The 27,536-nt window shown below is 44.1% G+C and overlaps 2 protein-coding genes across 2 annotated transcripts; one reads left to right on the plus strand and one right to left on the minus strand.

Annotated features, from left to right (window-relative positions):
- Positions 1–3,926: 3,926 nt before the first annotated feature.
- On the minus strand, positions 3,927–11,001 carry LOC133384211 (uncharacterized). Its single transcript, XM_061626126.1, has 4 exons — positions 10,903–11,001; positions 10,253–10,477; positions 7,622–7,957; positions 3,927–4,383 (listed from the first exon to the last, which is right to left on the minus strand). Exons 1-4 carry the CDS (start codon positions 10,999–11,001, stop codon positions 4,180–4,182), a joined length of 864 nt encoding a protein of 287 aa, XP_061482110.1. The 3' UTR covers positions 3,927–4,179.
- Positions 11,002–14,996: 3,995 nt separating this feature from the next.
- LOC133384212 (golgin subfamily A member 6-like protein 24) lies at positions 14,997–25,289 on the plus strand. Its single transcript, XM_061626127.1, has 3 exons — positions 14,997–15,053; positions 20,151–21,212; positions 25,281–25,289. The coding sequence occupies exons 1-3, from the start codon at positions 14,997–14,999 to the stop codon at positions 25,287–25,289; spliced, it is 1,128 nt and encodes a 375-aa protein (XP_061482111.1).
- Positions 25,290–27,536: the final 2,247 nt, after the last annotated feature.

Here is a 27,536-nt window from a genome sequence, read left to right on the forward strand (position 1 = left end):
TTCCGACTTATGGCGACCCTATGAATAGGGTTTTCATGGTAAGCGGTATTCAGAGGTGGTTTACCATTGCCTTCCTCTGAGATTGAGAGGCAGTGACTGGGCCAAGGTAACCCAGTGAGCTTCATGGCTGTGTGTGGATTCGAACCCTGGTTTCCCAGGTCTTAGTCCAAAACTCTAACCACTACACCACACTGCTCATTAAGCACACTGCTCAATAAAAATAATTGAAATAAACAGGACAGTGATTTGACCAAAACCCTTTTCCTAATTGATATCCCTATTTGAAAACAAGCAAAATACAGATGACTTTTTAAAAAATGAACCCCAACATAGGAACTTTAATCTACCTTATAGTGAGTCAAACCATTGGTCCATCTGGCTTAGTATTGTCTACACCGGCTGGTAGCAGCTCTCCAGGGCTTCAGGCAGGACTCTCTCCCAGCCATACCTGGAGATGCCAGGAACTGAACTTGGGCGTTCCGCATGCAAAACAAATACTCTGACACTGTCTTGGCCCTTCCCCATTCACCTGACCATGATAAAATAGCCCCATGAGAATGGTCATCAACAGGGCCAGCGCCAAAGGGTAGCCAGGTCAGGCTCTGGCCAAGGGTCCCTGAAGGGCCCCTCATTAGGGTGGGAGAGTAGGTCTCCCCTGCCCCAATCTGCAGCAGAGTCCCTGCCGCGGATCGCAGGGAGGGAGCTTCCAGGCCATGCACCCATTCACTCGCTCCACTTAACTTTCTTTCCTGTCTTCTGCTGCTGCACGCGCTACACACGCAGACTACCATCAACCAAGATGGCAGTGGAGGCTTCTTTAAGGGGCTAATGCCCCTACCACCATGTATGTGCACGTCGCGTACCGTGCATGCGTGCCATCAACCAAGATGGCGACGGGGGCATCAGACCCTTAGAGAAGCCTCTGCCGTGATCTTGGTTGATGGCAGCCCTGCATGCGCAGCACGCATAGCAGTAGGACACAGGAGAGTGGTAGGTGGAACAGGCAGGAGCTGCACACCCGGGCAGGCTGGTGCCTAAGGGCCCAGTAACACCTGGTGCCTGCCCTGGTCATCAAGTACAGAAATGAAAGCATTGTGTGCGTGTATAGGGGGGGTTGCACCTACGTACTTCAGCCCTCAACTCCCCCTTCCAATTTGCACATGGTCTTATGCATGTACAACTCTGCATGCAACTTGTATGCTACAAACATTAAAGGTATAGGTCACGCATAGGGAGCTTATGCACACTTTGATGCACATACACAGGGCCTATGCAAAGGGGACCTTTAAAATGTGGAGGTCAGGAGCAGGGCCAGCAGGAATGTCCCAGCCTACCTCCCTGCCCTCTCACACGTTCATTAGTATATCTAGTGACTAGTATTTGCATAGGTCTAATGCAGTACTCTGTCATAATGCCGTACTCCATCAATGCCAGAAGAGGGCATACTTAGACAGCTTTGGTGCTAGCAACATCTGTAGGCTCTCCACATTTCATGGACAGAGGTTCTGTGCCTTAACATTAGAGGCAGAAAATCAACAGGTGAAGCTTCCCCTATAATTTCATCTTCCTGTTGGGGGGGGGAAATCACCTGTCTCTCATGCAGCTGTAAGAGCACTGAGCCTCTGTTTAAGTGAAAGGTAGAAATGCCAATAGAATAACAGAGTGTTATGAATCAGCTAAACCCAGAATGGACAACCTAGATTTATCTGCCCTTAGCATTCCTAACAACAATCATAACAATAATGATAATAATATTCAAGTCATGTTTATTTACATACCCCCTTCCTGCCCTCAGTATGGGTTCACAACAGATGTAACATAACAGTTGAGTTCATTACAAAACTAAATGTCATAAATAAATGAATTAATTAATTAAAACGCAGCATTTATATATCACTGCTATACATTGACTTAATATCCTCATATCGACCCTGTAAGGTAAGCCACTATCATCATCATCATCATGATCAAAATCATTTATTATCTGCCTTTCACCCAAAGGTCCTAGGGCAGGTTACAACCATTTTAAAATACAGCATTAACATATTACAGATAGGAAGACTGAGACTCAGAAAAGCATGCCTCACCTAAGGCTGGCTGCTGAATTCACGGCAGAAGTCAGATTTGGACAAAGGACCTTCCAGCACATCTTCTCAGTCAGCCTGGTAGTTTCAGGCACTGGGATTAATGGTCTGACCAGGGGGTGGGAAGTTTAGATGGCAACATACAGTACATTCAAAATGTGGTAAGCTAGATCTGCTGCAGTTGGGGGCCTTCCTGCTTATCCTGTCCCCAAATCCTGCCCAATGGGTACCACTACTCTTCTCCAATACACAGCATTGATTCTTAAAGATCTTCGGCTGACAAACAGGTAACCCAAATGCTGTCTCCAGGATGCTACTCCTTTCCTCCGTGGCCTTTTTCCCCAAGAACAGCCATACCACTTACCTTTGCATCCTGGTCCTGGCAAACTCACTCTGGAGGCAGCAATAAAAATCTAGAGGTCCCCCTTTTCCTTCACTGTCTTTGAGAGCAGTCTTCACTCAGCTCGTCAGTGCTACAAATCATCCCACCACATTTCCTCTTCCTCTTGTTCTTTCTTAAAGAGTTGCTGCTGCCTTTGGTTTGTAAAGGGTGGAGTTTCTTGACAGATACGTGATGTTCATGGCCGATGATGAATCTGCAGGCAGAATTCTTCCTGCGGCGCTCATGTTCAAGTCACGAGATTTACTTATTTTTCAACCTGATCTTAAGCAACCTGATCTGGAGCTATCTAGATCATAGAGAAGCTTTCTGGGGGGTTCCCTCCTCACCCTCTCGCATTATAACAACAGGGGATTATAAACACCCAGAAGAAAATGAAGCTACTTAAAGAAAAAGTAATCCAAAACCATGTGTTCTTGTAATACTTTCCCACCTGTGTTTGAGAAACCCCAGTACTATGGGTAGAGATGGGCAAATCTGTCAATTTCAATTTCTCTCAGATTCTCATTTTTCCAATCTTAACTTTGCCACATTTCCACATCAGTTTGCTTTTTTTTAAAAAAAGTCCGCATGACAATTTGCAAGAATTTTAGTGCAAATGTGTCCTAATACACACGTTTTTTGCAAAGCAATTTCCCCTACAATAATACATTTCTGCATGTTCTTTCCCCTAATATATGTATTTATATGCATACCTTATCCAAGTTAATGCATTTTTGCACTCGTTGTGTGGATGGAGAACTGTACTGCAAAATTCAAAGTGCACATTTCAAAGGATGGCTGGGTTTCAGTTCTCATAGTGTTTCGGAAAGTGTGGATTTGGTAGAATCGCCTTTAAATGTGAAAAGAATACAATTTCTCCCCTGTCCCTTAACAGGGCAATATGATTAATGGTCTGAAGCTACAGTTTCATTCGATCTGTTCACCGGATCTCTAGACTTCCGTATCCTGAATATTGTGATACAGCATATTCTTGCCTGTACGTTCTTGTTATTGAGGGAAGAGCTGCAGCCCAGTGACAGAGCACCTGCTCTGCATGCAGAAGGTCAGCATCTCCAGGTATGGCTGGGACAGACACTGCCTAAAACCCTGAAGAGCTGCTGCCAATCTGAGTAGATAATACTGAGCTAGATAGATCAATGGTGCAACTTTAAGACCCAGCAATGGGCAGCAGACAGAGATTAACAAGGCCTAGCTCCTGTGAGCTTCTGGTTCCTCTACTATTCCAGAACATTCAAGAACTATATATCTTGTCATTACAGTTGGGTTCCCTTGAAGTTAATGTTTAATTTAATGGTGGACCGCCTTCAGCCCTCCCCCGCAAAAATTGTTTCCAGGATCCCTGCTTTCTATGCCCCTTTCTCAAAGAATAAATGTGCAAATGCAATGGTGTTTTTTTTTAATTCTGTCAATTTATTAACATTTGTGACTGTGGCAGGCTCAGATGGGATGGCTGCAATGGAAAGAGCCTTCAACTGAATAGCAAAGAAAACAACAACATTCAACCGTGGCACTCAAAAGAGAGAATTGCCAGGCCCTTTGGCAGCCACGCCAAATCTTTCATTTGTCTCACACATTCAAAAGGGGGAGTTATAAAGAGGAGGGAAGAAAAGATGACCGAACGGAGGTATATAAACATCAGGGAGCTGCTTGTCTTCTTTTCTCAGCTGTCTAGACTCTGCTGCTGTTTCATGATTAGTTTTTCCTATTTCTGTAATCCAGGAAAATCTTCTTGAAAATGAAATACAGCAAAATGGCAAAGCAGAATATGTCGTGTTTCATAATAAAATAGAAAGCCAGCTCCCTGGCTGTGTAAATAACATGGATAAAGATGAAGCAGAAAAAAGACAGGGCGTACTGGTTCTGGGGCTGAAGCAATTCGTGGAGCTCTTCTCCAATCTGTGGGGGAAAGAAATGGGGGTGGGGGAAGATAAAGTGCACCTTGAGCACAACGAGCAGCATTTGCACAGGCAGACTTTCCCTCCACTCTTCCTGCATCACCTGTTCTAGGCGAGGACAGCAAAAACATGTTCTCTAGATACAACAGCAGGACCCACAACAATGACGTGTGTTTTGGAAGCATCATGGTACCTTCAGCCTTCACGAACCTAGTGCCCTCCAGACGTTTTAGACTACAGCTCCTATCTGCCTCTGCTCTCACAGCTGTGCTGCTCACTGAGGCCAACGGGAGTTTATTGTTATCTTTTTTATTTATTACATTTATACCCCATCCTTCCTCCCAAAGGAGCCCAGGGTGGCAAACAACAAGCGATAAAACAATAACATCTTAAAAACAGTTCTAATACAGATTCAGATTGGGAAAGATCTCTACTTAAAAGGTTCATTGGAAGGTCTTCGGCCAGCATCAAATGATTAGGGGCCAGAGCTTGGAAACGTTACTTTTTTTGAACTACAACTCCCATCAGCCCCAGCCAGCATGGCCACTGGATCGGGCTGATGGGAGTTGTAGTTCAAAAAAGTAACATTTCCAAGCTCTGTCAGGAGCTTACTGTAGACAGAGCTGTTTCTATGAGGAGAAAACTTTCAGACGCTCAGATGGATGAGTTTTCCCAGCCTTGTCATCACCAGATCAGCAATTCAATCCTATAAAGAGTCAGATGTGCCTTAACGCACTGCTTTCAACGGGATATTGAGGTATCAATGTTATAGTTGCTAGCTATTCACTATAGTGAATCAATGTTATCTGGGCTGATATTATGATCCATGAAGACCAACACAGAGAATAATGCACAACTGTGTAGTCCAAACCATCTGAAGGGTAGCATGTTGGCTGCTTTATATAGATAGTTGTCAAAGAAGGAGGAAGTCTCCCTTAGTCTTTCCAGTATGTATCAACACACCACCATGCGACTACTAGGTCACAACCCAGAGTTGACTACGTTGGGCAAACGTTCCATCAGTGCAAAGATTTTTCCTTGTGCAATGGAATGTTCCCTCCCTCTCCTCCCCCCTCTCCCCCTAAAGCTGTTCTAGGGGTTCCCCCAGGACTCCAGAGCAGATTTGGAGATAACGCAGAACATGTGCAGGGGGAGGAGGGGGGAAATCCCCTTGTGCTTGTTGAAGGCATTCTGCTAGCAAAACAATTTAGCTGAATATTGCCCAGAGAATGGGAGGGTCATTGGAAATGGACTGTAGCTCACTGGCAGAGCACATGTTTTGCACACAGAAAGTCCTAGGTGCAATCTCCCGCTAGGGTTGGGAAATAGTCTAGTCTGAAACACTGGATAAACGTTGCCCATCAGGGTAAACAATCCTGAGCTAAACAGACTGACGAACTAAGCCTGGCAGTTGTGCTTTTGGACAAAATGCAGTCACCAGGGCCAGATCTGGAACATGCTCCCAATCCAGACTGGGATCCTGTGCCAGTTTTTTGTGGAAAACCACCCTGGCTGGTATTTGCCCCTGAAGCTGCTGTTCGCTGTATATTATGTGATATGTTAATTATGTATTGGAGGGTTTCTTCTAAATTCCTTGGTGTACAGCTGGACCATCGCATAACTTGGTAGTGGTATTTACTCCTTTCAGGTTACTGATACCAATTCTATTGACTGAAAATAACAAGCCAGTATATACATTTTGTTGGTTTCTTGAGTTAGAATTCTGGTACCCATCCTCATTAGCAGCAGCAGCTGCTGCAGTAACATCCATTTTGATACAACTATAGCAACAGCAACAGAACGTCCTCCTCATTCCTCCCTTAGCAAAGAGATAAGTCTTCTCCTGCTGTTTTCTTCATAGCAGTGAGAGCTTGTGGCTCCATGACAGTGGGGCAATGGAACCCGCTCCAGGTTTTTGTCTGACCTTTCAAGGAGCTGTCCAAGATGACAGCTCCTTGAAAGTTTGGACCAAAACCCAGAGTGGATTCCACTGCCCCACTGACATGGAGCCACCAGCTGCCACTGCTTCATGGTGAACAACCAATAGCAGCAACAGCCACCAAACTGTGACCTCCACAGCCACAGGAAGTCATCTGACCTCTCCAAAACTGGATGGTCCTAGCCCTAGCTGTTTTAAGCTCCTGGCATCCAAATATCTGAAAGCCATTTCAAATTGTTCATAGGTCTCCTGGGTACACATCTACACCACAGACTGAAACTAGTTTAACAGTCATTTACTGTTATTGGCTCAGTTTACACATAACATTAAGCCAAACAATGGCACAGCATGAACAAGCAAACATGTGGATTCCTGGATTGAAGATCAAGGCCGCTGTACTCCTCCTCTGGTCCTGCTGCTGCTGCACTATTCAGGGTTAAGCCATGGTTTAGTGATATGCCCAAACCCTGGGACTTGGTTTGTCTCCCCCAAGTCAACTACAAGCAGTAAAGCAAGAAAAAACGTTGGTTTTAGCACCATGAGCCAGGTTCAGATGTAACACTAAGCCAAACCATGGCTTAGCCCCGGGTAGCACTGTGGCAGCAGGAGCAGGGGAGGAGCACAGCAGCCACAATCTTCGCTCCGGGAACCTGCAGGTTTGTTCATCCTTGCTAAGCCTTCTCCATCCCTGTTTTAGAGAAAGCCCTGTGGCTGGATCCAGAGTTAGTCATGCTTAGAGTCAGGCCACTGAAATCAATGGGGCAAGTTAGTCATGAACCATTGAAATGAATGGGACTACGTGTGGTATTCAGCTAAGCCTTATTCAGAGTAGACCCATTGAAACCAATGAATCTAAGTTAGTCACGTCCATGAACTTCAGTGGGTCTACACTAAGTCAGATTAGCACTTAATGACTAAGTCCCATTTATTATTATTATTATTATTATTATTATTATTATTATTTCCATTTATAGACCGCTTACTATCTAAAAGATCTCAAAGCGGTTTACAATAGAATACATTAGGTACAATGAGTCCATTCAAAGCATGACTAAGTCTGGATCCAACCCATGAACACTAAAGTGGTATAGCATCAGCTTATGTTTGTAGTGTAGATGGCACCTAGCTATGCTGGGACTAAGTAGATGGAGGTTTTGGCAGTTCAAAGCCAGCATCTTGAACAATGCCCAAGAGGCTGTAGGTTAAGTAATGCAGAGCCTGGTTTCCCATTTTATGAAAAGCTTATGTTTACCCATTATTTCTCCCTCTCTCTCTCTCTCTCTCTCTCTCTCTCTCTTACTGATCGAGGAGTTGTCTGTTGATGTAGCTGTTCCATTTTTTCCTCATGCTGCCGCCTCTTTTCATTATCTTCGTGCCGGTACCTCAGTCTGGTCATTGCACCATCCAGCCTCATCTTCTCCAGGTCAAGATCAGCTGCTGTGATCTGCCGACTACTGTGCAGCTGACCGATTGGCTCCAGGCTGCTGGCCTCCCCTATCCTGGAGTATGCCGGCTGCAAAACACTGGTCCCTCTTTGGGTGCTGATTGCCATCCGCTCTGCTTGACTCTTATTGTCTAAGGTCTCCGTCATATCATCAGGGATGTATGAAGAGGCTGGGGTGTCCCTTGCAGTGTCCTGTAATAAGAAAGGAGAGGGGAAAGCAATCGCATTCCCACGGTACATTTAACCCCATTCTGTATGACTACTATACATGGATGCCTCCATGGTAAATAATGATATAGTTGATATCTGCCATCAGTGGAAACTGGTGGCTCCAATGCCATTGGGACAGTGAATTAAGGTTTGAGTCCGAGCTTTTAAGGAGGTGACAAGGTGTTCCTGAAAAGCTTGGACTAAAACCCGGAGCGGATTCACTGCCCCACTGATATCAGAGCCACCAGTCTCTACCGTCTGCCATACCATGGATATCAATGGTAAGGTTGGTATCTCCCAAGAAGACCTTATGTTCTGTAGCGGCTCTCTCTCAATAACCTATGAATTTAAGAAGAGCTCTGCTGAAGGTCCATCTAATCCAGCATCTGCTTTTCACACAGCAGCCAACCAAATCTCTCATGAACTCTGTAAGCAGGGGTTGACCAGCAATAGCCCTTTCCCACTCTTATTCCCCAACAGCCAATGCAAGAGGCTACAGGAATGGCTAGTTCTATCAGAGTTTCTGGGTTATTGTAAAAGCCTTCCTTATTCCACTAGCCATTTGGAAGCTTGTGGGGTTGGATTGGGTTGAATATATACATTCTAGGTTGCATTTGCTATTTCCGTTGTGTTTTGATGTGTGATTTTCAAGAGATTGCTGGCTGGTTTTTAATGTACATTATATCTATATTTATAGGTATTCTGTTATTACAGGGATGGGGCATCTCAGGCCAGGGGTTCAATGTGCCCCTCCACGTCTCTCTATGTGGCCACTGCTTTGCCCCCTCCTTGAGTGCTTTGGCCTGGCTGAAATATGTCCTTCAGCTCTGAAAAGGCCTCTTGGTTGCCTGGATGGAGGATAGAGAGGAGTGTGTGGGTACATATAGAAATGAACCTACTATACAAAGGCATGTTTTACATCTTGCTCCACCTACTTTTGCCTCTGGCCCTGCCCACCACTGGCATGAGGCCTCGAGAAGGTTTCTCAAAAGGGAATGTGGCTCTCAGGCTGAAAAAGGTTCACTGCCCCTGCATTAGCTGCCTCAGTACCAAAGCCTGCCAACTGGGATCAAAAGGGATTTTTTAAATAAGTAAGGGAAACAATCTATCAGATAAATATATCATTGTGCCACTGGCAAGGCTGAGCTAGAATTCCACCCAATTCATATTTAGTACCAAATTTTCCGTTAATTCACTTATTCTCTATCGTTGATCGGATTTTTATGTAGCGATTTTCTGCAGCAATTTTTGAAAACATTTCTCTAAAAAAAAAGTCCACCTCTAAAATACTGATATTGTGAACAATAATTTTATTTCCTTTCATTTATCAATATTTCCTTTCAAAATATCAATATTTCCTTTCAAAATACCATTTCCATAAAAAATATCAATATTAATTTCGGGAGGGGAAAATGGATTAATAAAATCAGCGGACAGGGGACAAAGAATGAATTTGAATCAATACTAGCCTGTTAAGTTGACAGAATGCTTTTGAAGTGGCAACCGGCAACAACCAATGGATCCCATCCCTAGCCATTGGTGGATTTTTGTTCCTTTTATGAATTTACAGAGCAATCCTACACGTTTACTGGCTGGCAGAGCCACACAGGTCAGCACTGCCGCCCGATACTGATCTGCCCAGCAGCTACACTTCCTGCTGTCAAGATACATACCCACCATGCTTCTGCCAGTCACATGTTCACGAACATGAGATGGGACCTTATGTGAGCGCCAATGGATGTACACAGAGCTCCTTCATGCATAAGAGGATCCTGATTGGCCCAGGACCCCCAGCTGCATAGAGAAGCAATATGCATGTGCAACACCTCCCTTTCTCACACTTGCTGAATGTGCGGCTGGCAAGGAATTCATGGCTGACACCTGCAGTAGCAGGAAACGTACCCATTCAAGGCAACCCTGCTCCCCCACCCTCATCACATAAGGCCTCTATAGTAAGTGTGCATAGAGTTGCAGCCCACAGCAGTGCTATTGAATTAAACTATAGGTCGGGGCAGCTCTCATACACCCGATCTTCCTCTGTGGTGGTGTCATGTATCTCACTGACCTGCCATTCTCATTGGCTGCAGGCACAGTGTCATCCGAAGAGGCGCCCGCTGGATGTTTGCAATCACCAGCTCCCCACTGAAATGGGGAGCATGAACCCCTCTTTTAGCCACAACAAATAAGCTGTGGCTAACACCTCCTATAAGGTGTTAATTTGAATTCCCTGAGCAAAACGTCCCTGCTCCATGCCATGACACATTCATTGCCACTTACAATCGTTCCCAGACGCTTTTTAGAATCTTTAATTATCTGCACATCAAACTCAATCCCGGCTTGCATCTCCTTGACCTCTACACTGCCTCCTTGATAAGAATATTCAGACTCTTCCAAATTGCTGGTGTGATCCAGATCTGCTTGAATCTCCTTGTCTGTGTGATGCACAGATTCTGTCTCAAAGTTGGAGAAATCTGATGAGGAGTGGGGTTCTCTGGATGCTTCCTGGGATAAATCAGAAGGGGAAGGGGATGATGTGAGTTTTGGTCAGGCAACATCTAGAAGGCTACAGGTTCCCAGGGCTAGCCCTAGCATGAGGCACCTTGAGCCATGTGACTCAGGCACCCATTTTGGGAGGGGGAGCATGCCTTCCCCACCCACTGCCTGCAGGGCTGCCCACCACCACCGTGGCTATGGCTGGCTGATGGAACTGTCACTGCCATTACTGCTGTTTACTTCTCTCTTCTACCCACCTACCGATTGCTCCCCCCCCCCATGGCAGCCATCCTCAGAGTGAGGCATTGTGGACAAGGTTGCCAAAAGAGTGCCTCTACTGCTTTCCATTAAAGCGACACATTACTGTTTAAAATTAGAATAAGACTTTAAAAGTTACCTATCAAATGTTAAAATAACTTTAAACAGTAATTTACTGGCGTTGTAGCAAATGGCAGTGGCGCAGGCAATCTCCGGGTGACCTTGCTCGCAATGCTTTGCTCTGAAGAAGGACCCCTTCCTTTGGAATGAGGCATGGAGTGCCTGCACTGCTTCCCCGTCTCTGTCCATGACAGCTGGAGGGAGGCGGGGCAATGGTAAGGTGGGGGGAGGAGGAGGAGGAGGCAGAGGTAGTGGGGGGAGGAGGGAAGAAAGAGGCGTTAGCGTGGCCTCAGGGGGCACATTGTCTTGTGCTGGCCTTGCAGCTTCTCCATCCCAACATTGATGCAACATTGTCTAATCCTCTTCCAAACAAATCAGGATGAAAGCTCATTAAACAGCTGGTTGTCTAATCTCTCCACATACAATCAGGCCGAATGCTTTCGAGTGCTTTTCTGACAAATTGTTGCTCCAAGAGTTTTATACATAGTAAAAGCTGCAATAAAACCACAACCACTGAAACTACAATAATGCCCTAAAAACAAATTTGCAAAGTTGAGACAGGCCCAAGAAAGGTAAGGGCAGAGCAGGATATTTTCCATCAAGGGCCGCATTCTTTCAGGGATATCTGAAAGAGGCGACACACAGACAGTGGATGGGGCCTTCCCTCTTCCTCTCTGCCGAGTGGGCTGATGGGGTGTGTGGACAAATTGCTCTTGCCAGAAGTCTGAACCGATCACTTGCAGAGGGCTTTTGAAATTAGGTAGAGGGTGGCAAGTTGCCCATCCCTGATGTATACCGTCACTCTGTAACATCCCCTCTAAGTGTTAGAAACAGTGGGTATGGGGAACCTTTGGCTTCCAGATGTTGCTGAACCACAACTCCCATCAGCCTTAGCAAGCGTAGCTAATGGCCGGAGATGATGGGGAATTGTGTTTCAGCAACATTTGGAGGGCCAAAGGTTCCCCACAACTGCACTATGATCTTTACGCAGCCCGCAACAGAAAAACTTACTGGGATTTCTTACCATAGCAGATTTTGTCCTGGGAAGAGAGGGCACATCAATATTGGATTCCAAGGCAGAAGCCCCTATTTCCCCACCTGCCCCATATAGAAGAACTGAAACCAGCTGCCCCAGTTTGAAGCAGACACACACTGTTCAAACACCAGCCACAACCACTTTCCTGAACTGCCACAGTGATGTCAAAAAGTTCCACATTGGGATGATGTCATAATTTTCCTGTGACCACAACAGTGTTGCTAAGAGTCCTTTGTAGATTGTCTATATGCCTGATATGTTACATTTAATTGAAGGACCATTTTATTTTATTTTAAATCAGGAATAGTAATATAGGAGGTTAAAGATATGGCCTAATAAGGATATGCCTCCTTGCCCCAACCACAGTGATCATAATACCATTCAATCCCTCCTACCACACACCTTGTTTAACTCCTCCTGGTTAGCTTCTGGGAGGAAGGGCGGGATATAAATTTAATAAATACATTTTGGGGGGGGAAATAACTTTTATGCCAGGTGTGGGGAATGAACCTTTGGCTCTCCAGATGTTGCTGAACTACAACTCCAGTCAACCCCAACAAGCCAGGGATGGTGGGGGTTGTTGTTCAACAACATCTAGAGGGCCACAGGTTCCCCACACCTCTTCTATGCCAGCCATCCTTAGCCTGGTGTCCTCTGAACATTTTGGACTACAACTGCCACCAGCCCAGCCAGTACAGCGGTCATTGCCCCATTAACTTCATACTGCTCTGAGCCAGCCTCCACCTCCTTGCCTTCTCACTTACAACCAGCTCAGGAGATGGCCCTCACTGTCAACTTCCTCCTCCTTAGCCTCAGTGTTGCCCTTGTAGCAGTGAGGAGGATGGGAACAAAATATAATTAGTTGGCTCTGCCCACCATTGGCTCTGGCACCACCTACTGTTGGCCTTCCTCCGTACCAATCCCAACAGGCACCAGCCGCTTCTGCACCATGCCAACAACTGAAGTAGTCGAGTTGGTTACAGGGCCAGCTTGGGGGTTGGCACGCAGAGCCCCCAGGCCAAGCTCCTCCTCTTTGCTGTCCTTCCTGATTACCTGTCCTCTCCAAGCAAGGAGTGAACAGTGACAAGAGGAAGAAGGGGGAGCAGTCTCCACTCACCTTGCTCTCTCATAGGTGGTTGTGTGGATTGTGCCCAAGAGAGAGCACAAGCAAACTATAACCACAGGGAGGAACAGATGGGTGCACTTGAGAAAATGGCTCACTCTGGACATCTTGCTCAGGAGCCCCTCAAAACTTGAAGGCAGAGATGAACTACAACAGTTAATCTCACACTGGAACGTAGGAAGTGGACTTGCATTGAGTCAGACCAAAGGTCTCTCTGGCTCAGTAGGGCCTATACTGTAACGGCAGCAGCTCTCCGAAGTTTCAGACAAGAGTCTCTCCCAGCCCTATCTGGAGGTGTCAGAAATTGACCCTTGGGCCTTCTGCATGCAAAGCAAATGCTCTACCACTGAACGATGGCGCTTCCCCCTGGATTTGGTTGCACTTGTTACAGAATTGCTGCACAACGCGAAACACCTTTAGCAACATTTATTCTCTGGTAAATGATATGCTGTATTTTATATGGATGATGACAAGATCTGGTTCACTGTATATTTGAATGTCAGCTGGGATTATCTTCCCAAGATGCATTGCTGTTCCTGCTAAAAGGCACTGATAAGTATGTCACATTTGGAACAGTAAAATTCCTTGCTTGGGCACTCCTACTACATACAAGGCTACTCCCAGGCTGTCACTACTTTGTGGGAATGATTCAAACATACATACACCAGCAAATTTAGGTTATGGAATTAAAATGGATTCGGCACAAACCCACTTCCAGAAAGCAACACAGAATTTATGTAGCAAGAAAAATGACAGGAAGGTGCCCTGAAAAGTGTGGGATACTAGCGAAGTCTGGTGATGGCATATGACATCTATGCAAACAAATCAGAATGAATGCTCAAAAGAATGTGTAAATTTTGTTCAAACAAATCAGGGTGAATGCTCAATAGACAATAGGTCAACTGGAAGAGCCCTAGAATTAATGAAAATGCTGTGGTTTACCATACAGATCTTGGCTTCTGGCTTCACAATTTGATATTTTAGGGCTGCATTCCTATCTCCAGTGGCGGCTGGTGGCTCCATGTCAGTAGGGCAGTGGAATCCGCTCCGGATTTTAGTCTGAACTTTCAAGGTACTGTCCAAGGTGTTTCAGCAAACCATGTTTCCTTATTTTAAATGAGCCTACAGATCAGTTTTCCTCAAGCTGATGCCCTCCAGAGGTTGTTGAACTATAACTCCCATTAACGTTGACCATTGGCCATGCCGGTTAGGGGTGATGGGAGTTGTAGTCAGACTGCACCTGGAGAGCACAAGGTTGGGGAGGGTTGCCATAGCTGATTTCTCTCCCTGCCCGTATTTCATTTTGTTCACTGTACATTTCTTCAATATATCTTCTCAGGCCTACAGTGCAAGAATCCACCAGACAATAACAGCAACAATATGCCTTCATTGTCCGAAAGCCACTATCATGGGAACTAAAAGAGATGAGAATGCTGGCTTTAATTTTCTTATTCGCTGACATTATTTCCGTTCCCTTCTCCCTGCAGAAAACTGTTATTTCTTTGTGTATTAATACTTAGGGTTATGGAGGTTTTGTGTATTGATACACAATTATGGAGAAGCTTCTAGCTTCTGTAGATGCATGTTTAATTGACAATACAATTTAAATGTCATTTTGGAAACATAAATATTCTACTGAATTTATGCTGGAATAATTGTAATGTATTTCATATCCTCTCTGTTGCCAAAATTCAGCATTATCTACTTTGGAATATGAATTTGCCCTGCTTCTAATGTGTGGCTGAATTCTGAATTGAAAATAATTTTCCCCCAAAAGTTCTTTTCCACATAAATCTGACTTGGTGTTCCTTCCTCTCCCCCATGCACTAGGAACCCCGCAATGGTAGTAATCCTGGTGCCAGGGACACTGGGAAACATAGTTTCTCAGTAACATCCAAGGTGCAAAGAGCCCTGGGCTATGCAGTTTCCAGAGTAACTGATATCCATATACTCAGGGCTCTGGGGAAATTGCATGCAGTGTCCCAGACACCATGGAGAGAGGCCTTGTAGGCCAGGTTAAGTGGGCAAGAAAAAGGCATCCACGCAAGGTATAGGAGGTACTTTCCAGGAGGTACTTTCCAGAGGCAGGGGCTTGTGGGGGAATTGGGGAAAGATTTTCTGAGGCTCCTTAATGCTCCCAATGGGACTGGAACAGGTTTGAATTTCAGAGTTAGGCTGGGGAAAATCTTCCTTTGCTCTTTCTTTGCTTACACAATTTTTTAAAAAATCTATGCAGATATATTCAGAGTGAGCTAAACAAATCAGAATGGAATGGTAATCCTTGAAACTCTCTTAGGAACCTGCAACCCTATACACACATACCTGAGTGCCGGTGAAAAACAATAAAAATTCATCCTGAGAGGAGATACGTAAAGGATTGCACAGTTGGTGTCAATATGGTATAGTGTGCATTATTCAGAGAGCTGAGACGGGCCTGACTTGGTCAAGTGCTTTGTTACAACTAGGCCTTTGTTATATTACTGTCATGGCTGTTAGGCTTTTCCTGGTATTTTCTGAGCATCTGACAGTTTTAAGAGTTACTGGGCTTGCTTTTAACTTGCATAAAATTTGTGGTTAGGCCACATCCACACTATACATTTAGAGTGCTATGATACCACTTTCCCCCCAAAGAATCCTGGGAACTGTAGTTCATTAAGGGTGGTGAGAGTTGTTAGGAGGCCCCTATTGCCCTCACAGACCTACAATTCCTAGAGTTCCCTAGGAAGAGGGATTGATTGCTAAACCACTTGGGCAATTGTAGCTTGCTGGCAGGATTCAGCCACTTCTGATGCCCTGTATTATTTAGACAGCTGAAACCTGCCCTTTTCTATATTGTCTCTGGCCTAATTCCTTTGCCTTGTATTGCCCAGCTCAGAACAACAACAATCCCATTCCCGTCCAGCCTATGTCTTTGCACGTGAAACTTTAGCCAGAAACAGAAAGTCCAGAACTTCCAAGAAGCAAGAGCTTGTAGTTAGACTGGGCAGTCAGAGCCATTTTCATAAGATGAAAAATTGAAATGAATGTCCTTGTATGATTGGTAAGTAACTCACTATGTATGAGTGTGATAGAGCCATTAATGTATTTTTATGAAGCTGTAGGTTTAGCATGTTTGCAAGAGAAATTTATTGTTTTATTAATCATAGATCATAGAATCACAGAATTGTAGAGTAGGAAGGGGCCTATAAGGCCATCAAGTACAACCCCTGCTCAATGCAGGAATCCAAATTAAAGCATACCCGACAGGTGGCTGTCCAGCTGCTTCTTGAATGCCTCCAATGTTGGAGAGCCCACCACCTCCCTAGGTAATTTGTTCTATTGTTGTACTGCTCTAACAGTCAGGAAGGTTTTCCTGATGTTCAGTCGAAACCTGGCTTCCTACACCTTGTGCCCATTATTCTATGTCCTGCACTTTGGGATGATCGAAAAGAGATCCTGTCCCTCCTCTGGGTGGTAAGCTTTCAAGTAATTAAAGAGTAGTATCATGTCTCTCCTCAGTCTAAACGTGCTGACTTCTTCCAGTCTCTCCTCATAGGGCTTTGTTTCCAGTCCCCTGATCATCCTCATTGTCTTCATCTGAACCTGTTCCAGTTGGTCTGCATTCATCTTAAAGTGCAGAGTCCAGAACTGGAGGCAGTATTCAAGATGAGGCCTAACCAGTGTCAAATAGAGGGTATTTTTAAAAAATCTGATTTAAACATTTAAAAATCTGATTTAAATAAAAAACCAATTTTTTCTTTAAAAAAGCACTGGTTTTTATCCACCCTGAGCCACCTGTTTTTTAACAGATCTTGACACCATATGATACAACCCTTGGATACAACCCTGTATGGCTGTTTAACACTGAATGAGATCATTGGCCCCTGTAATCCAGCATCCTGTGGCTGGCAGCAGCTCTGCTGGACCCTAGGAAGGGATTTTTCCAAGGGCTTTTAGCTGGAGATGCCAGGAATTCAGCCTGGAGCCTTTTGTAGGGATGGGAGAGAAATTTCAATTCAAGCTTAAATGTGAATCTACCTAATTCTCACTTTCCAAAACAATTTGCAAACTGAAATGCAGCCATCCTTAGAGATTTGCACTTCTCCAAATTTTGCAAAGCAGTACTTCAGGCAAGTGCAAAAAGTGTGCAAAAATGCATATACTTGGTAAGGTGTGCATAAAAATGTCTACACTAGTGAAAATAACATGTTAAGGAGAATTACTGCATACAAAATGTGTATATTAAGAAAAATTCATACTAAAATGCTGATGAATTTTCATGAGGACTTTTTCAAACGGATGTGAAGAACTAAACTTATGATTGGAAAAATGAAAGATAGAGAAACCAAAATGGACAGATTCACCCATCCCTAGCCCTTTATGCTTTGCCACTGAGCAGCTTAAGCAGACCAGGTCAAATTGTTAGCAACTGAATGTTTCCTGATGGAGTTGCTGGGTGTGTGTGAAAGAAGCCAAGAGTGGAATCCTGTGACATCATCAAGGCAGTTGGCCTAGAATGTGAATTTGAATAGTCTGGTTTGCAAACTGGGGCCGCTGGTATCCGACTGAAAGAGAAGAGGCTGACTGACAAATTGTGTCTCTGAGTGCACCGTTGTTCAAATTTTTGTCTCTCTGAGCCCAAGTTCCCCATGGTAAGATCCAGCACTCTTTATTTCTTTGTCTTTTATTTTATTTTTATTACATTTATATCTTACTTTTCCTCCAAACAGCATACTTAGTTCTTTACCCCTGCCCCCCAATTTTATCCTCACAACAACCTTGTGGAATAGGCTAGGCTAAGAAATTGTAACTGGCCCAAGAACACGCGGGTGGCTGAGTAGTGATTTGAATCTGGGTCTCTGGCTGAGCCATGAAGTGAGCTTCATGGGCCGATCACTATCTGTCACCTTAACCTACCTCACAGAGTCATTGAGAAGGTAAAAAGGGTGGGATGGAGAAGCTTGAATGTTGCCTTAAGCTCCATGCAGGAAAGGTGGGGTATAAATGTTATAAGTAAATAAATGTGAAATAAAATTCAGCCACAGTGTTTTACCTAAAGGCACCCTAGAAACATACTCAGGAATGCTGATTTATGGTGCTTGCACTCTTTCCATTCGAAGGGCACTGTGACAAGCTGCACACAAACCAGTGTATAGGGCGCATACTTACCTGTGCTATGGCTAGGCAGCCACAGTTCCTACTTTACAGTCCTCTATTTGAAAGGATTTGTTGTTGTTCTATGCCTTCAAGTCGATTACGACTTATGGCGACCCTGTGAATCAGCGACCTCCAATAGCATCTGTCATAAACCAACCTGTTCAGATCTGTAAGTTCAGTTCTGTGGCTTCCTTTATAGAATGAATCCATCTCGTTTGGTCTTCCTCTTTTTCTACTCCCTTCTATTTTTCCCAGCATTATTGCCTTTTCTAGTGAATCATGTCTTCTTGTGATGTGTCCAAAGTATAACCTCAGTTTCATCAATTTAGCTTCTAGTGATAGTTCTGGTTTAATTTCTTCTAACACCCAATTATTTGTCTTTTTCGCTGTCCATGGTGTCTGCAAAGGTCTCCTCCAATACCACATTTCAAATGAGTTGGTTTTTCTCTTATCTACTTTTTTCACTGTCCAACTTTCACATCCATACAGACAGTCCCCTGTCTGAGTCCTCTGAAGGACTATCCAGTCCAGTTTAACAACAACAAAAAACCTAAGAAGAGAGAGGAGGAGGGGTCTTAAGTTGCCCATCAGCAGTTTAGCACCTGGACAGCAGACTGAGCAGGCATACAGGTTACCTGACCACAAGCCTTCCCCAGTATGTATGGTGAGATTTTTATTTCTACGTAAGCTAGAGTAATTATTGCTAAATTTTTATATAGATACATACGTTAATATGTTCAAATTTTATACAGGTCGGTGTCTTCTCTTTTTTGGTGATTCATTCCCTGTTTTGTAATAGTGCAGAAGTGGCCACCTTTATGGAGACTGTTCTTGTCAATGAGGACATCTTCCTGTCCATGTCAAGGGGCCTCCTCTCATTCCTTGTTCTTCTTGACATTTGTTGACCTTTGACTGTTGAAACCTAAATGCCTTTTCTCCTTCTCTGCCTTCTTCTCGGCCACCTGTCGTCTTTAATTGCACTGAAAATATATTAGCCTAAGCTAAGAAAATAAGAGCTCTGCTGGATCAGAGCAAAGGCCTGGTCCAGCCCAGCATCCTGTTTCCTACAGTTGCCAATCATATGCCTTAGAAAGCTCACTAGCAGGACATCAGGGTAATAGCCCTCGCTTGCTGATGTTCCCCAGCATCTGGTATTCCATTCTGCCTGTGATTGTGGAACTACATGTGTTATATAGCAGTCATGACCATTAGCCATCAATAGCTTAATCTCCATGAATTTGTCTAATCCTTTAAAGTCATTCAAGTCGTTAACCATTTCACTATTCTGACACACTTTCCCTCGTAATAATTTTCTCCATGCAGCAATGCTATTAACGTCCTTTTAATTATAGCCAGACAACTTCTTTTGTGCAACACAACCATTTCAGCCTTCACATTAAAGCAGGAGTTTCCAAACTGTGGTCTGCGGACCATCAATGGCCCGCAAGCTTCATTCAGGTGGTCCTCAGCACGTCTGTGAAAAATGGTGGGAGCAGTGACTGAAAATAGCAGGTGCAGTGAGTGACTCCTCTGTCATTCTTAGAACTGGCATTTTGCCCAGAAGGTGAGCGAGGCGGACCCAAGAAGCACATCCATCACATTAGATATTCTTATTGATTGTTAGTTGTATTTTTATTGCTCCTTTTATTTCTTACATTGTATTTTATTATATGGAATTCTAGTTGTATTTTATGGAATTCAAATTGTAAAACTTTAAAATGCAACATATAAGAAATAAAAGGAGCATTAAAAATACATCTAAAAATCATACAGCATCTAGCACAGCACATTACAATTGCTGCAATAGGCAGACAAATCATTAAGTGGTCTGCCAAGACCCTCCGCAATTTTCAAGTGGTCTGTAGGGAAAAATGTTTGGGAACCGCTTCATGAAAGCTGTTTGGATTTTTTCCCTTAATTTTCCTCACCCCTCACCCCTGATTTGTTCATGAGATCTTCTTCAGAAATGTGTGCCTGAATTCTTCCTCCCCCATCCCAATATGTTTTAGGATGCCACTGTCGATGGTTCAGGGTCTTCAGCCATCCCTGCTATTGTGGCTGATGCTCTGGCAAATGGAGACCAGCGAACACCCTTAGAGACCAGGCGGCAGCTAGAAGCCATAAACAGCCCTCTGCAACTAGAAGCGGTTCCCAAAGAGGAGAAGAATAACCAAAAAGAGGATGATAAGAAGGACCAGGCTAAGGAACGGGAGCAGAAGAATGCCAGGCCGGCCCATGGAGCCGATAGTGAGATGGAGAAGATGCGGTTAGACTTTGAGCTGACTGTGCTGAAGCACCAACATGAGGAGAATGACAAGCAGCGGCAACACGAGGAGAAGATGGAACATATTCGCCAGCACTCGCCATCCAGGCCACCAGCCCAAGGAGAAGAGGAGCCGCTGGGGGGGAAACTGGACCCCATCACGGAAATTGAGCTGGAGAAGATGCGTATGGAATTTGAACTGGCCAAGCTGAAGCACATCTCCGAGGAGAATGAGCGGCAGCGGCAGCACGAGCGGAAAATGTACGAGGACAAAGAGAAGCAGAGGCAGCACGAGGAGAAGATGCAGCAGCTGCGACTGCGGCAAGGGAGTCTCCGAGTGGTGGGTCCAAAGGCTACCGGGGGCAAGGCAGAAGCCGAAACATCTTCTGAGGCCTTTGGTTATGTGGGGAAGGTGAGGATAGAGCTCCAGCTGGCCATGGAAGTCTACGTGCCAGAGATGAACGAAAAGAAGCCCCCCTGTGAGCCTGGTGGGCCTCCAGAAAGCCCAAAGCTTGAGCAGCAACTGGAGAAAAACTTGGAGGTAGGAAAGCCACTGCCGCCACCGGAACAGAAGAATGATGGGGTGACTGAACACCTGGGTCTCCAGGTGCCCCGCATCGTGGTGAGCGGAGCAGAGTCAGAGTGGTCAAGCAGCAGGTTGGACTTAGCCATCGAGACCGAGCTGGAGAAGAGACGAATGGAGTTTGAGCTGACAAGGCTGAAATACGAGCATGAAGAAAATGAGCGGCAGCGGCAGCATGAGGAGAAGATGGAGCAGCTGCGCCAACAGCAGGGGCCGCCCAAGGAGGTAAAATGCAGGGGGAGGGGGCAAGAAGGGAAGTGGCAGTGACCACTGGACTGCACCCATTTTTCTTGTTCTCTTGGGCATGTTGGTGGCTGTCAGGCCCCTACTCTGGGTCTGGTCTCTTAATGGATCTCTCACACGGGCCCCAGCACAGGTCTCTCACGATCCCACTACTAGGTGCCACCACCAGACACTCTGTAATGCAATACTGCCCTGAGACTGTGCCCTTGTCTCCTCCCCAGTTTGCTACATAGTGTCTGGGTACATTTATAGGCCACAACCCCCCTATATCTTTCTGTCTTTAAAGATTACAGCCCTGGGTTGCTTTGCATACCGGCTGCTGTTACACTATCCCTTCACCGCTGCCACCATTGATACTGTTTCCAGCTTTGGTTTTGATCAGTAATATCCCAACCAAGGATCAGGCATGTTGTTAAACCAAAACTATTTATTAACACAAGGAATAAACAATATTACTTTAACTTCAGTCAACATGTGTGTGGTTACATATAATAGTTTTCTCTTTACATATCTTAGTCCTAAAACTTGCCTCACTACCTGCCTAAATACAAATCCACCCCTCCAAAACCCAGAACCGACAACAACCTCCAACCCAACTGTCATTCTCTCATTTATATCTTCAACCACACAGACACTCAGCCAATCACAACTCAGCATTCCTCAACATTCCAACCCATGTACTCCCCTCTCTCACTCACTCTACTTACCACATTTACCCTACAAAACCAACACTTACCATAATTACTGTACAACATTTACAGGGGCATCACAGAGGCGCTTTCACTCTGGCTCCTCTCTTACTATAGAAGGCAAATAATGTATTTTGACACCTTCCAGGCTGGTGTTTTATTGCAGGTATATTTTGCAATGTGTTCTTGACACAATGATAGTGCATTGAATGGAATGGAATGGACTGCCTTCAAGTCAATTTTGACTTATGGTGACCCTATGAATAAGGTTTTCATGGTAATTGGTATTATTAGTTCTGGGATGCTTCTCCAGTGCTACCACATTATTGCTGCCCGGTGGGGCTGTAGCACAACCAAGGAGAGGGACAAAAATAAACAAGAATATTTGTGGTATAACAAGGGATTTCAGCAGGAAATTATGGAATTTGCACTAATTGGAGTATGACCGCCCCAAAACCTTTGCAGGTGCAAACAGTATTGAAAGCAGGATTGTGTGTAACCACACCGACAGCATCATGACCACAAGTCATCATGAACGTGCAATGAAAAGGACATCTGGACTAGGGATGTGCTAGAATTCTGCCCAGTTCACATTTGGTACAGAATTTTCCATTAATTTGGTTATTCTCTGTCGCTGTGGATCAGATTTTTATGTAGCATTTTTGGGGGGCTAATAAAAAAAATCCAAAACAATCCACCTCTAAAGTATCAATATTAAGAACAATAATATTACTGATATTTCCTTTCATTTATTGAAATTTTCTTTCAAAATATCAATATTTTTTGCAAGAGAAAAGAACGGATCGGTAAAATCAGTAGCTAGCAGACAAAGAATGAACTTGAATTGATACTGGCTTGTTAGGTCAAATGCTTTTGAACTGGCACTGGCCAACGGATCCCATCCCTAGTCTGGACAGGCCCCCTTTTCCTATTGTGTCTTAGAGCTATGAAATTGTTTTTATTGTAATTTGAAGTATTTTATTATATTGCTTTTGTATTTTTAATGATGTATATTGCTTTAGGAGTCTTACCAGCAAAGTGTGGTAAACTAATACTGATAATATTGCCAGGGCAAGTTCAAGGTACTGGATGTAGCTTGGTTCCAGGATATCTGAAATACTGTCTTAATAATAATAATAATAATAAATTTAATTTATGTGTCGCCTATCTGGCCAATGGCCACTCTAGGCGACGTACAAGTAGGCAATTAAAACACAATACAAAAAATACAATAATACAAAATAAACAATGCAGCAGCAAGAACAATACTAATACAGGGTACGAGGCATTCCAACCATAGCGATTAACCCTCCCCGGAAATCCCGAAGGCCTGTTGAAAGAGCCAGGTCTTTAAGGCTTTACAGAATACATTTAGGGAAGAGGCGTGCCGTAGATCTTGTGGGAGGGAGTTCCAAAAGGTGGGGGCCGCCACTGAGAATGCCCTCTCTCTAGTTCCCGCCAATCTAGCTGTTTTAGTCGGCGCGATTGAGAGAAGGCCCTGTGTGGCTGATCGTGTCGAGCGGCATAATTGGTGGCGTTGAAGGCGCTCCTTCAGATAAACTGGACCGAAACCGTATAGGGATTTAAAGGTTAATACCAACACAACTGGAAGCCAGTGTAGATCGAACAACACAGGTGTGATGTGATCCCGGCGGCAGCTATTCGTAAGTAATCGAGCCGCCGCATTTTGTATAAGTTGTAATTTATACCCAGTCGATCATTGCACTCTGTAGGTGAGGGCCTCCTGCAGATACCATCTTATCAGGAGGTTAGTTCTGAACAATACAGGAAACGGACCTTTAGTGTTGTGTCACTTCCCCTTTGGAATTCCCTTCCCTTAAATATTAGACAGGTACCGTTTCTGTTCTCTTTTCAGCACCTAGGGAAGACCTTCCTCTTTCAACAACCCTTTTAAGTAGAGGCCGTGTCTGTGACGCCCTTCCCTGGCTCTCCCTGTCAGGTTCCTACCTGCTCGTGGTTACTGCCTGTCTCTAGGCACCACCAGGGACTCCACCAGTCCGGACTGTCCTTTCTTATGGTTTCTCTCCCCGCTCTAGCACAGATCTCAACAGATCCCCCTGCTAGGCAGCACCACCAGTCACATCCTATAACCAGTAGTCCCAGAGACTCTGCCTGAGTCTCTCTATCTGGTTACCTCTGTGACTGAGTGCTAAAGCTGTCCCAATCCCTTTGATTTACTCAGACTGCTTGTGGTGTTATTCTCTTCACCGCTGCCACCATTTGTTATCCTTCAGCCTTGGTATTTACCTTACCCTCCCTTCTGGTCTGTGAAACCCCAGCCAAGGATCAGGCCTTTGGTAAACCAAATAAGTATTTTATTATATAACAGAGATAACAAGATTTCTTTAAAAGGCACTTAAGCATATGGTTACATCTATTCCTGAGGTACTGGTCTTAGTATTAATCCGAACTCCACCCTCTCCTCACATCCACCAACTCTCCACACAATCTCCTCTCAAAACCCACCAAAACAACCCTCTCAAGTCCACCAACGTCCACCAACGTCCACCTCACGTCCACACCACATTCACCTAGATTTACCTGACATTCTTCCTTTTATACTGTCAGCCATTTTAAACATTCAGCCAATCATCCAGCATTCTACTGCCCATTCACTCCCCCTTCCTCTTTCATTCTACTTACCATGTATCTTCTAAACAAACAGCACTTACCCTATTTACACTAATATAGGAACATCACAGTGTCCCACTTTGCATCAGTGTTGGAATTGCTTTTTATGATGTTTTAAAATATTTTTGGTTTTGGCTTTGAGATGTTTTAAGATGTTTTTCATGTTTTCTTCTTTGTTTGCTGCCCTGGGTTCCTTCTGGGAAGAAGGGCAGGATAGAAGTTTAATAAATAATAAATAAATAAATAATAAAATGTATGTTTCTGCTAGGGATTATGGAATGCAGAAAAGGACAAGGTTAAGCCCTGGGAGAGTAAGATTAAGATCAGTGGAGGTAGTGTGATGGCACTGTCGCTCCCTGCAAGTTTACAATTCTCTATTCTGGAGCAATCCAGCAATATTTGGAGGACCACGGGGTCGTTGCCCACTGCTGTATGGCAAATGTTAAAACATCAAACACACCATCAAAAAACCCATGAGCTTGTCAACACTATGAATAGGAGTTATTTTATTAGTGACATTCCACCGATGCTGTTGCAACTTCAGCTCATGAATTTTTTGAGCCTGTAAACATCTCACTGCTGATCACTGAGTTTGGGCTTTGGTGGGTTTTACCATTGAATGACAACTTTAAAGGGACTAGATTTGGCTCTCTTGTCTTTGGAAGCCTGCTCATGCAATCTAATGCAATTCTTTTTCTTTTTTCCACAGTCTGAATGAGGAGTCCATGTCCTGGCTATTGGCTTCCTTCCTTTAATGAGTTGGGTCATCAGTGGATACATGCAGAATGCCTCTTCCTTATAACTTTGAACCTCTGCTCTGTATTGCCTGTAGTATATTATACTTTGTTAAAATGTCCTAGTGTCTCTGCCTTGTGTTTTCGTTTTTGAGCTGTGTAGTACTGTAGAGTCAGTTCAGCAGATAGAGGTCTGGCATTTAAGGGTGGGCAAGTTGGATGTTTGTCCCAGGGACTATGCTGAAGAGGGCACTGAATTGAGCTTGGTGGTTCAATGTTTGTGGAGCATATTATCTGCAGTGAACTAGGGCAAAATTATTAAGAGGTAACTCTGGGTCCTTTTCATGGACATTGCTAGGAAAGCCTCAGAGCAGTAGGTTAGGTCTTGCACCGCTAGGTTTTGCAATTCTGAACTAGCCACACAACTTAGCAGCACTGTAAAACTTAACATGAGGAGAGACGGCGCTGAAATCGCTACCTCCGCAGGGGTGGTATATATCCTAGGGCTGGCCCTGACTGGATAGTAATATTAGAGCATAGGACTCAAGTCCTGGTTCACTTCCCAGCTCAAATATGATCTTTAGAAGTTTAATTGAGAGTCTACAGATGCTTTCGACATTCACAAAGTACCACAACTGTACTTCAGAAGTAATACATGCTCTGCTATGAGCATTATTTGAGTGCATCGGGTGCAGGAGGTGCCATGAATTAGCGATAGGGAGCCTTTGACCTTCCAGATGTTCTTCGATTCCCATCAGCCCCAGCCAGCATGGCCAATGGTCAGGGAAGATGGGAACTGTAATCCAACAACTTCTGGAGAGCCACACATTCCTCAGCCCTGCCATGATGGAGTATCAAGTTCCCATTTATTTATTATTTCACAGCACATGCCTACTGGGAATGTTAATCCCACCATATTCAATAGGCTTACTCCCATCCCAGGTAAGTGTGTATAGGAGTGCAGCCACAGTCTATTCGTATCCCTCCCCTTCTCATGTTAACAGTATGTACTTAGGATTACAGTGTTTAGTCAATTACACTGCTAGATCTGATTTGGTATAAGTTAACTTCCTATATCTATGCTCCTTAGTAAGCACTCCTTTCTCCACAAATGCCTATAGCAAATTTGGAATGCATTTTTCAAGTTTATTTTTTTTAAGTACCTAAAAGAGTGGTGTAGATATCCACATATCTGTAGTCATAGCCCTTTAGTCACAGTCCATGGACCACACAGAAAGACAGAGATTCTCCATTACAGCATTCAACATCCAATAACATTTTCTTTCTTTCGTGAGGAAAGCATGGCATAATTGGGACAGATAAAAATAAAGAAATAGTTTGCTGAAGCGAGAGAAAGAAAAGTTGCTCACTCATGACTTGGAAATAGAGCAACACATTGTTAACTCACAGAGGAGGAGGAGAGAAAACCAGATAAATATGAAGTAAGGAGAGACATTCAGCAAGCTCTCAGCTGCATCTCTTGAGAAGGGGCCTTTTGTCTTCCTGACAGTCCTTCTGTAAAGAATGGATAAGGCAATAATTCCATTCAAGACACAGACTCTGCCTATTACACATACAGCTGGTCACCTTGTGCCCGCAGTTCACAAAGAGAAGGGGAAAGGAGGAGGCTGGGCTAAGAAAGAGGAAGCAGTGGTCATTGTTCCAAAAGATGCAGTTTTGATTAATGAACACTTCTTGTCAAGCAACTTTTCCTAATATAATGCATTTTCCTGTGTTATTTTCAATAATATATTAATTTTTATTAGGGATGGAAAGATCTGTCTGTTTCAGTTCTCTCAGTTTCTCATTTCTCCAATGTTAAATTCAGTGTTAAATTCAATGTTAGTTCAGTGTTAAATTCTCCAATGTTAAATTCAGTTCTCTACATTTCTAAAGCGATTTGCGGTGTTGTTTTTTTTTAAAAATCCTCATGAAAATTCTCCACCATTTGAGTGTGAATTTCTCCAAATAAACACCTTTTCGTAGGCAGTTTTGACAAAGATACACATTTTTGCATGCCTTTTTGCATGTTATTTTCACTCATGTATTCATTTTTATGCACACTTTCCCCTAATATATGCATTTTTGTAAATGTTGTTTAGTTGGCGAACTGCATCCCAAAATTCTAATAAATGCAAATTTCGAAGGATGGCTGTGTTTCGGTTCTCATATTGTTTCAGAAATTGCAAATCTGATAAATTCTGCTTGAAATGTGAACTGAATCAAAATTC

The sequence above is a fragment of the Rhineura floridana genome, chromosome 4 (assembly GCF_030035675.1).
Source record: "Rhineura floridana isolate rRhiFlo1 chromosome 4, rRhiFlo1.hap2, whole genome shotgun sequence".
NCBI lineage: Eukaryota > Metazoa > Chordata > Lepidosauria > Squamata > Rhineuridae > Rhineura > Rhineura floridana.